Source organism: Oncorhynchus mykiss, chromosome 7 (assembly GCF_057628025.1).
Source record: "Oncorhynchus mykiss isolate SJ-2025 chromosome 7, ASM5762802v1, whole genome shotgun sequence".
In the NCBI taxonomy this organism is placed as follows: domain Eukaryota; kingdom Metazoa; phylum Chordata; class Actinopteri; order Salmoniformes; family Salmonidae; genus Oncorhynchus; species Oncorhynchus mykiss.
The window spans coordinates 3502923-3514024 of record NC_143028.1 but is presented as its reverse complement, the minus strand read 5'-3'; the positions used below and the strand labels follow the sequence as shown (position 1 = coordinate 3514024).

The 11102-nt window shown below is 41.4% G+C and overlaps 2 protein-coding genes across 4 annotated transcripts in view; one reads left to right on the top strand and one right to left on the bottom strand.

Moving 5' to 3' along the window:
- The first annotated feature begins 1516 nt into the window (after window positions 1-1516).
- LOC110527304 (beta-1,4-galactosyltransferase galt-1) lies at window positions 1517-7635 on the top strand. Its single transcript, XM_090239810.1, has 3 exons — window positions 1517-1683; window positions 5123-5300; window positions 5524-7635. Exons 2-3 carry the CDS (start codon window positions 5146-5148, stop codon window positions 6893-6895), a joined length of 1527 nt encoding a protein of 508 aa, XP_090095936.1. The 5' UTR covers window positions 1517-1683; window positions 5123-5145; the 3' UTR covers window positions 6896-7635.
- Window positions 7636-7878: 243 nt separating this feature from the next.
- Window positions 7879-11102, bottom strand: part of LOC110527301 (uncharacterized) — a 40196-nt gene continuing 36972 nt past the window's right edge. For all 3 annotated transcript variants that reach the window (XM_090239807.1, XM_090239808.1, XM_090239809.1), the window contains one exon: window positions 7879-8845. In XM_090239807.1, coding sequence (XP_090095933.1) covers window positions 8699-8845 — 147 coding nt within the window. In that variant the 3' untranslated portion in view covers window positions 7879-8698. The remainder of the gene's footprint in view (window positions 8846-11102) is intronic.

The following is an 11102-nucleotide window of genomic DNA, read 5'->3' as shown; positions in this document are numbered from 1 at the left end:
TTTAACATCGTCAAGGACCGGGATTACATGTTGATGAAATCAACCAGATGAAAATGGAAGAGCTGGGCTCTAGTGACAGTTTGGAGGCCATTTGCAATGGGCAATGGCAATGGGCACCGGGCAATGGGCACCAGGCAATGGGCAATGGGCACCGGGCAATGGGCACCAGGCAATGGGCACCGGGCAATGGGCAATGGGCAATGGGCAATGGGCACCGGGCAATGGGCACCGGGCAATGGGCACCGGGCAATGGGCAATGGGCACCGGGCGCAGCAAGTCAATATTTTCAAGATGTTGTGGTCACTGGTCAACAGACTTCAGTCTAAAGTTGGTCAGAAGTCTGTCCTTACAAATACTAGCCGGAGTCTCACTCGAGTCCTGGACTATAGTATGATGACAGACTGTCTGTCGGTCTCCCTATGATTGTATCCCCATCAACTTCTGATTGTGTTTCCTCCACCCAAACAAACATCATCAAACATCTCATGTGGTCCTCTGTGGCTCAGCAGGTAGAGCATGGCGTTTGCAATGCCAGGGTTTTGGGGGTCGATTCCTGCTGGGATTGCCACAGGAAAAGGGTATTAAAGTGGCTGCAAAATGTGCATATTATATTCTGTGGCTTACTTCATCTCCTGTCATTGGTCTGCACAGATTTGTTTTGACCTATCCTGTGACCTCAAATTGTTGTAACTAGAGGAGGAGACAAGGGGAGAACGAATAAGAATAAGACTGTATGTAACGCAACAAAATGTGGAAAAAGTCAAGGGTTCTGATTACTTTCTGAAAGCACTGTATATCCATAAAAATGAAGCTGATTCATGTTTTCGACTGGCTGAGAAAAGCTGCCTGCCTGTCTGTCTCATCCCAACTCCCGAGGCGTTCATTACTATGGGACAGCTAGAGATCAAATTTGAATATTGAAACAATGTTGAAAATGTCAGAGAGACAGACAAGAAGGTTTATACAAATCTCCACTGTTGAAAACTAAATGTTAGTCTAAAATAAATAGTGTCTAGGTGGTTTTTATAGTGGAGATCAAGGTAATAAATTGCCTGGCTGGGCTGATGAGACAGTGGATTGGCAGTCAGATGGAAAATCGGCATTTTAAAGTCATAGATTTAGCCGGTGGTAATTTGTGGAATAGACACTGGCTGGAATGCAGTTTTAACCAATAAACATTCCGGATTAGACCCACCCATTGTATAAAGTGGGCTAGTACAGTAGGCTAGGGTGAGTACTATAGCGTCATGAGCAATAGCATGTGATGGAGTTCCATAAATTGTAATTGGAGGATAGATGTGAGGGTTATTGAATCAGGATCAAATTGTCTGTTCTCCATTCTGTTTAATATGACATGGAGTGGCCTGATAACTTGTACATGCAGGCGTGTACCTAAAAATTTCTCTCACGCTACAGTAGCTTCATAGGTGTGGCCACATCACTCATGGAGTCCCTGTTTTGGGGAGGGAGGGGTGTATGACTTTCAATCATGGCAGAACATGTTGAACCTAACCTTGCTTTCACTTGCTGTGGCACAAAAGGTTGTCCCACAGTAGATGCTTATCATTCACTTATCTAACACAGAGGTAGAACATACGATGCAGCCCTACAGACTACTACAGATCATCGGTTGAATTTACACAAGAAGCCTCACAACATCACAACAAAGAAAAAGAGCTTAAAGTAAGTTCATATTTGTCATAGGGCCAATGCTGTAAGGAGTGATATTCACAACCTGGTCTCAGAGCATTTTGTGTTATTCTGTATTTATATCTGAGACATGCCATTTAGCATGATCTGTTATGTTTCATGCGGTAGGTATTAAATTGTGGATGTCCATCACCCATTTTGTATGGTATGTTACAAATTACAATTCGTATTATAAGTTGTGATTTTGCAAACTGTACAATATGTTACGAACCTGCAAAACTTACTATATGTTACATATTTGCAAAACGTATGATATGCCACAAATTCTATATAGTTCACTAATATTAACTATCTGGCTGATGTTAGCTAGGCTAGGGGTTAGGGTTAGGGATCAAGGTTAGGGTTTGTCACGACTTCTACCGAAGTCGTTGCCTCTCCTTGTTCGGGCGGTGCTCGGCGGTCGACGTCACCGGCCTTCTAGCCATCATTGATCCATTTTTCGTTTTCCATTGGTTTTGTCTTGTCTTCCCACACACCTGTTTTCAATCCCATTCATTACCTGTTGTGTATTTAACCCTCTGTTTCCCCTCTTGTCTTTGTCAGAGAATATTTTATGTCAAATGTTGTTTTATGTTGTATAGGTAGGTGCGTGACGGGTTCTTGTACCCATGTTCGTTTATGTATGTACGTATTTAGTGTTTGGAGCATGTTAAGTGGACTTATATTAAAAGGCTCCATTTACACTCCGTTTAACTCTCCTGCCACCTATCCACACGACTTTGACAGGGTTAAGTTCATGAGTTAGGTTAAAGGGTTAGCTAACATGCTAAGTAGTTGCAAAGTAGCTAAAAAGTAGTAAGTAGTTGAAAAGTTGCTAATTAGCTAAAACGCTAAAGTTGTATGTGATGAGGTTTGAACTCACATCCTTTGGGTTGCTAGACAGTCGTGTTATATGCCTCCCCATCCACCTCGTCCAACCACCCTACTTTTGTTATTGCCCTAAGTAACCATCTATCTTATGTAACCATACAAAACGTAGCATATCATACTGATACATATCATTCTAGTGTTCCGGATTTACATTTACTATGTTACGGCTAGTCTATGAGACCAGGCTGGTATTCAAGGTGGGTACACAATTAAATAATTTAATTGTGATTAATTGTCAGAAATCATGAATTTATTGTGGGCAAAAGTTGTCTTGATCTTATTGTTTTGCCAAGAGAAATTGTAATTCAATTCAAAAGTTTTGAATATTATTATAGTATAGTAATATAGTATTCCCCAAATTGAATTGAGTGCATACTTGCACTTTATGATTAAAACATTCAGGTTAAAATGTATATTTCAATGTATTAAAATAGCCTTTTGAAATGATGAATAATAGCCTATTGAAATGTATTACATTTATGTAAACCTATTGAAATGTATTACATTTATGTAAACCTATTGAAATAATGACAGTATTGGTATATTACATTTAAATAGTCATATGTTACAGCTTTATTATTATTATTATTAATTGTGTCCAATATTATTAGAATTATTAGAATTATTATGTCCAATATTATTATTATTATTATAATTATTGTGTCCAATATTATTATTATTATTGTGTACATTATTATTATTAATATCATCATCATTAATAAGAATACGATTATTCTATTATTATTATTATTAATATTATAAATACGATAGAATGTGCCCTAGTGGGCTAAACCGGCATCGCAGCTTGTTTGACAAAAGGGGAGTGGGGGGTCGACTGAGAAGTCACTACAGAGTTAATAATTATAACAATTGAAATGCTAATCCTTACACATGAACGCTCACTCAGTCGGGAACAATTGCAATCAATATATATATTTACGCTCAGTGTGTCGTCTTGATCGCTGGTGAAAAGTACATTTATTTTGCAGAATTGTCCCTCTCTCTCTCAGTTGTGGTTAGATAGAATTGTTCAGAGTGACATTCGTTATAGAATGGATGTTTCGGCGGTTGTCGTTCTTCGCGTTCAATGATGCCAGATTTCCTAGATGCAGACTAGTAATTAGTATCAAAACGCACCAGTTCATAGCTGGATTCTTCACTGATCTTTTACACTTTCTCTGAAACATGAAATGTGTTCGTACCTCACGTTCTGTGAGGTGGAAGGATTTCCTTTGTCTCCATGAAAAACTACTCTCTATAACTGTGTGTCCATGAGGCAGGGTCTTCCTTAGGAGTTTACGACCTCACTCTGCCCACAGCATGATGCTCGATGTACTCAAAGAGGGCAACATAATGACACAGGCTTCAGCACATTCATAATCCCTCTTCTTTAATTCCTTATTAAATCCATATCAAACAATAAGAATAGGCCTTTTATGCAGAGAAAAGTCAAATCAACTGTCTGTACTCGGAGTAGGCTACACAGTGAGAGCATGCGCAATTTTACATGTTGAATGGCTTTCAATATCTGGGAAAATATCAACATCGGGCAGCAGGTGAGCAAGTGTCAGAATGTGGTGATGAGGCTTGTGGAACCTTACCTTGGTAAGGGAGGATCGTCACTATGGACAATTTCTTCCTTTGTTGGCGAACAAGTTGCTTACAAAGAAAACAAGTCTGGCTGGCACCATGAACAAAGTGAGATGGGAACTCCCTCCCTTTGCCCAAAATAAGGCTCCTTGGCAGCCGTTGCACCCCAGAAGTGCTGAAGAATGACAAGGGGACAGGGACACAATAAAGAGAAAACAGGAGACATTTACACACTACAACCAAACAAAGTATGTCAAAGTGTGACAAACAAGTGAAAGTTATGACGATTTTGCCATCTGTTAGAACCAGGGATAACAGCTAAATGAAATCCAACTGATGCCATTGGTGAATACATACAAGCTGACAATAATTGACTATTTTTGACTGCTGTCATGTGATACTTATATTAATTTCAATGCCATTATTGATTTTCACTATTTATCAAGGCCACTTGGCCCTTATGATGATGCTTAGGCTACGGATGTTGTCATCATTTGACCGCGCGTCTTGACTGGTCTGGGTGGTTGAGGTGTTTTACTTTTTTTTTTTTTTATAAAAATAAGCTGTTACCATGTTCCAACACATGTGCTTTCTGTTTCATAGTTTTAACAAAGTCACTCCACAAATACAATTTATGTAATGCTTGAATGTTTGTGTTTTTTGTGTTTTTTAGTTTGTACATACAAAACTAACTACATACAAACTACATATAAACTAATGAAAAAGCTATTGTGTTATTTAAAATAAAATAAAAATGGTAATCTAATGTTGTTACCCAAGGCCTTCATAAACACAACCAAAATATTATTTTTGCTTTAGCATGCTGTATATAAAATGTATTAATTACACTGTTAGAATGTTGCTGTCAGAATGACTGCTCATTAGTTTAAAGGGGGGCCCTTGAGGCCCAGCAGTTATAGTGTAATGTAACCTATGTTGATTGGCCATCCAGAGCCCCCCTTCATTTTCCTGGAGATGTTGAGAAGAAGAGCAGCACGGTCATCTGGACCAGAGCCTGAATCTCTTGACTGCCCCCCTGAAACTCCTGACACCAGAGAGATGAGAGACTCCCCCACAGCCCCACTGACTGACAGAACAGACCAGGAGGTGGAGGATCACACAGACAACATGTAAGTATGGAGATATCAGGATATATGTTTGGGGGGACCAGCTGGATTAAGCTGATTGAAAGCCAGTTTGCCTTGATTTTCCCTGTCTGATTGTTCAGTGCATCACTGATAATATCCCTGTCAATGTTTTGATTATGACAGGGATAGTGAGTATGTTGTGATGATGATGATGATGTTGTTGTTATCATCGTTGATTGTTGATTGTGACATGATCCTCCTATAGGTCTCCAATAGATCAAATGGCTGACATGCACCAAACCAGGAGTCAGAAATGGAAAGTAGTTTTGATCATCCTGTGTCTGTCTGTCACAGTATCTGTCACACTGTCTTCCCCATTGGTGACTTTCAGGACCAACTCTACTCAAGCTCACTCCCTTCCTCCCCCTGTTCTCTCTACCTGCCCTCTTCACACAGCCAATGAGACTATAACACCAGTCAAGGGTTCAACTCATCTAATGGTGTCTGCATACCAGGACCACAGGGAAAGGGGAGCCACGCGCATCATTGCCATGGTCAACAGAGACCGACCCATGTCTCTGTACTGTGTGTTGTGCTGCTCAGGACACGCCCCCCAGGTCGCTCCAGCTGCTGTCGTAACGCACAGCGTCCACTATGGTTACCCGTATGTGGCCGCAGACATGCTTTGCCTCGAAGAACCAGGATGCAACGCCACACACGTCACTCTTGGCACATCCCTTGACATCCAGGACTCCCTCAACCAGACATTTCTGAGCATCCAGAACCGGGAGAGACGGGAGGAGGACTTCCCCTTTTACCTCACCGTGTGCATGTCCAGCATGTTTGGAGACTACAACAACGTCCAACAGTTTGTCCAGACCATGGAGTTTTACAAGCTCCTGGGGGTGCGGAGGGTTGTCCTCTACCTCACCAGCTGTGGACCTGACCTGGAGAAGGTCCTCCAGTACTACGCAGAGGAGGGCACTCTGGAGGTGATTGGCTGGCCCATCAACCACTTCCTCAAGCCCTCTACTGGGTGGAAGGCCCAGGAGCTGGAAGGGGATATCCACCTCAACGGCCAGCTGACCATCATGAACGAGTGCATCTACAGGAACATGTACAGGTCACGGTACGTCCTCCTGGCTGACGTTGATCAGCTCCTGGTCCCGGCCTCACACAGCTCTCTTCTGCCCCTCATGGAGGACCTGCAGGGGCAGCACCCCGATGCAGCCGTGTTCCTGATGGAGACGCACCTCTTCCCTGCCACAGCCGGTACTGCTACGCAAGACCATTCCGCACGGAGAAGGGCGCCGGGTGTGGATCTGCTGGACTACGTCTACAGAGAGCTTGTTCTTGAAGACGCCTTCCGCTCCTACAAGATGGTGGTCAACCCCCGTCTGGTGCTGCAGACGGCCATGTTTGAGGTGACACAGAGCTATGGGGACTCTGTCAGGGTTCCGTCCGACGTGTGTAAGATCATGCAGGTGAAAGAGGCTCAGAGAGAAAGCTGGTCCAATGAGCAGCTGATCCTCGACAGAAGGCTCTGGGAATTTGGAGATTATCTTGTGCCATCTGTCGATGAAGTTTTACAGAAATTAGGAATTCAGACATCTCCTTGGGAGCGTGTAGTACTGTAGTTGGTTAAAAGCTTTCCAATGTTTTTCATTTGATAGAGATGAGAGAAACAGTGAATGAACTGTTACCTGCCTCTGATCTTCAGTCTATGTTGTTCCACTCAACCCTAAACTTTTCTTCTTGTTTGGATGTGTGGTCATTTTTCCTGGGGGAATTGAACTTAATTAATTATGCCTATAATTGTTACTGCTTGTTCTAAACTTTCTTACCGTTTTTAATGCTGACTTTATTGTAAAAGCTCTTGTAAGATTTATTACGCATGACAAATAAACAACTTTTTTAAATCAAGATGCCGTGTTCATCTACCGTGGTGCTCTAACACATCGGCACCCTTGCACTTTACAATGGAGCGCAATAGAGCAGAATATTGTGGTTTCTATTGTCAAAACTGGTTGAATGGCTAATTTGACCCTGTAGGCACCTGCAATTTATCACCTTTAGTCCAGGCCATTTGAGTGAAAAATCGAAATTTCAGTTTATAATTTTTTCTCTTGGTCCTGTGCAGTTATAAATCAAACAAATACACGTGTGAACACCAAATGGTTTTTCAACTTATTTTTTTGAAGAAATATTGAATCTTGCAAGTGTGCCAATATATTAGAGCACAACTGTAGAGATGATAATCATGGAAGAGCATCTATATCCCTCCAAACTAGGATTAGGATTTCTATGTAAACTGTCATTATATCCTTCTTTAATTACACATTAGACAGTATGTTAATAAAGAAATCGAACATAAATAGTTTGTGTGCTCTTGTTAATTTTTCCTTCTTGGATTATGTCTCTTTTCTAATTGGTGAAATCTCCCCAATTTGTAATTCCAGGGGTGCAACTTTCACTGGGGACGGGGAAATTGCTAAAGAAATATAAATATTATGTCCCCCCCACTTCTAAAATCAAAGTTGCGCCCCTGCGTAATTCACTGTTATTAAATGGGAAGGTATTTGTTTTATTCATCCTGACCTGAACCTTAAACCAGATTGACTGAAAAGGGCACGAGATTCATTTTATTGGGTGTAACACCATCAGTGGACAGAAGAAAATATAATATCAATAATAAACAGGAATAATAAACGTGTGAAGAGCAATTGACATTCTTATGTTGCATTTACATTAGAAAAAGGAATACAGTTGTTGTTGTTTTGTCTCTACATCAAGTGACAGTATATCTATTTAGTGGCATTCACTGAGAAACTGGTAAAGAAATGTATGATGGAACGTCGTACAACACTGACAATTAAGCTCCATAAATTGTCATGTTTTCAACAAGCTGAAACCTTCAGGCCCTGAAACTCCATTATGATACAAACTTCTTAATACAATTCACCTGCATTCCTCAATAGTAATTACTACCAGTACCATTGCACTAACAACTTTAGTTGTTTCTTGGAAAGAAGCAATAAATATTTTAGTAGCAGGCAGTACATATACTGTACTGTAGTTTCTCCGCCCTGCCTTTATGTACAAAGCTGATTGCTTCAGCAGGTAGATCAAGAGTCTTGGGAATGTTTAACCCTTTGGAGGAGAATGGACAACAACATTCCTAACGATTCTAATTGATGACATCACAAGGTGTTGTTGTTCATTATTAGTTATTGAACTGAAACCTAATTCTTCAAGAGGCAATCTTTTAAATGAGTGATATATAGCCATTGATTCTTTAAGAATGTAACTTAAAAGTGAGTGCTTTTTTGTTGTTTGAAATCCAGATTGCCTCTTTGAACAGGATTGAGGATGGCGTTCTAAAAAAAAATCACTCCTCATAAGGTTAAATAAATCCATCCATCCGTCCATGTGTGTTGGGTTTAGGAGAAACACACAGGGCCGATGTCCAGTCCAAACTCCTGATCCTCCTTGCCTATGTCCATGGGGGCCAAGTCTACGATAGGTAGTCTGGCTGGCGTCTGAGTTCTGTACTCAATCACAGTCTTGCCCCAGTCTCCATTCGATTTCTGCAGACACAGGAGAAGAAGACATACTGTAGCTATACCTCTGAATTCAACTCATTGTCCTGTACAACGTAAACAAGTAAACAATAGGACAGAACCACATAATCAGATGACTATGAAGGCAGACATGTATGAAAGCTTGTATACTTATTTTAAATGTATGTAGTTCTGTCCTTGTGATATCTCTTAATGTTCTGTATTATATGATGTTTTATGTGTTGTGTGGACCCCAGGAAGAGTAGCTGCTGCTTTAGCACTAGTTCATTATACAATACTAAATACTAAAAGACAGGGTGGGTGGGCTTTTGTTCCCACTTCCCAGACCAACTGTGGCACACCTGATTCAAACATTCAACAACGCATGTAGGTAGATGGTTGGGTGGGGGTGGGCGGGTGGGCGGGTAGGTAGGTAGGTAGGCAGGTAGGCAGGTAGGTAGGCAGCTAGGTAGGTAGGCAGGCAGGCAGGTAGGTATAGATAGGTAGTAGGGCTGTGGCGGTCATAACATTTTTTCAATCACCGTGTGGTGAGTTTTAAAAGCACATACTAGGTAGAAGTAGGTAGAAGTAGGTATAGGTAGGTAGGTAGGTAGGTAGGTAGGTAGGTAGGTAGGTAGAGGTTGGTATAGTAGGTATAGGTAAGTAAGTAGGTAGGTATACTGTAGGTAGGTAGGTACAGTAGGTATCCTGTAGGTAGAAGTAGATATAGGTAGGTAGGTACAGTAGGTATCCTGTAGGTAGAAATAGGTGTAGGTAGGTAGGTATGTAGGTACTGTAGGTATCCTGTAGGTATAGGTAGGTAGGGAGGTAGGTAGGTAGGTAGGTACAGTAGGTATCCTGTAGGTAGAAGTAGGTGTAGGTAGGTAGGTAGAAGTAGGTGTAGGTAGGTACAGTAGGTATCCTGTAGGTAGAAGTAGGTGTGGGTAGGTACAGTAGGTATCCTGTAGGTAGAAGTAGGTATAGGTAGGTAGGTAGGTACAGTAGGTATCCTGTAGGTAGGTTGGTACAGTAGGTATCCTGTAGGTACAGTAGGTATAGGTAGGTAGGTACAGTAGGTATCCTGTGGGTACAGTAGGTGTAGGTAGGTAGGTACAGTAGGTATCCTGTAGGTAGAAGTAGGTATAGGTACAGGTAGGTACAGTAGGTATGCTGTAGGTATAAGTAGATAGGTAGGTACAGTAGGTATCCTGTAGGTAGAAGTAGGTATAGGTACAGTAGGTGTAGGTAGGTAGGTACAGTAGGAATCCTGTAGGTAGAAGTAGGTGTGGGTAGGTACAGTAGGCATACTGTAGGTAGAAGTAGGTATAGGTAGGTAGGTAGGTACAGTAGGTATCCTGTAGGTAGGTTGGTACAGTAGGTATCCTGTAGGTAGGTTGGTACAGTAGGTATCCTGTAGGTAGAAGTACACCACTGGTCAAAAGTTTTAGAACACCTACCCATTCAAGGGTTTTTCTTTATTTTTACTGTTTTCTACATTGTAGAATAATAATGAAGACGTCAAAACTATGAAATAACAAATATAGAAACAAGTAGTAACCAAAAAAGTGTTACACAAATCAAAATCAATTTTATATTTGAGATTCTCCAACTAGCCAATCTTTGCCTTTATGACAGCTTTGCACACTATTGGCATTCTCTCAACCAGCTTCACCTGGAATGCTTTTCCAACAGTCGTCAATGAGTTCCCATATATGCTGAGCACTTGTAGGCTGCTTTTCCTTCGCTCTACGGTCCGACTCATCCCAAACCATCTCAATTTGATTGAGGTCGAGTGATTGTGGAGGCCAGGTTATCTGATGCAGCACTCCATCACTCTCCTTCTTGGTAAAATAGCCCTTACACAGCCTGGAGGTGTGTTGGGTCATTGTCCCTTTGAAAAACAAATGATAGTCCCACTAAGCCCAAACCAGATGCGATGGTGTATCACTGTAGAATGCTGTGGTAGCCATGCTGGTTAGGTGTGACTTATATTCTAAATAAATCACAGACAGTGTCACCAGAAAAGCACCCCCACACCATAACACCTCCTCCTCCATGCCTTACAGTGGGAAATACATAGGGCGGCAGGGTAGTCTAGTGGTTAGAGCGTTGGATTAGTAACTGGAAGGATGCAAGTTCAAATCCCCGAGCTGAAAAGGTACAAATCTGTCGTTCTGCTCCTGAACAGGCAGTTAACCCACTGTTCCTAGGCCGTCATTAAAAATAAGAATTTGTTCTTAACTGACTTGCCTAGTTAAATAAAGGGAAAAAATAAAAAACATAT

What these genes read in the sequence shown, in the direction of transcription:
- LOC110527304 (XM_090239810.1), top strand. Translation starts at nt 5,146, where the DNA reads ATGTTGAGAAGAAGAGCAGCACGGTCATCTGGACCAGAGCCTGAATCT. An exon ending in GAGGATCACACAGACAACAT is followed by an intron (nt 5,301 to 5,523) that starts GTAAGTATGGAG and finishes ATCCTCCTATAG; the next exon opens with GTCTCCAATAGATCAAATGG.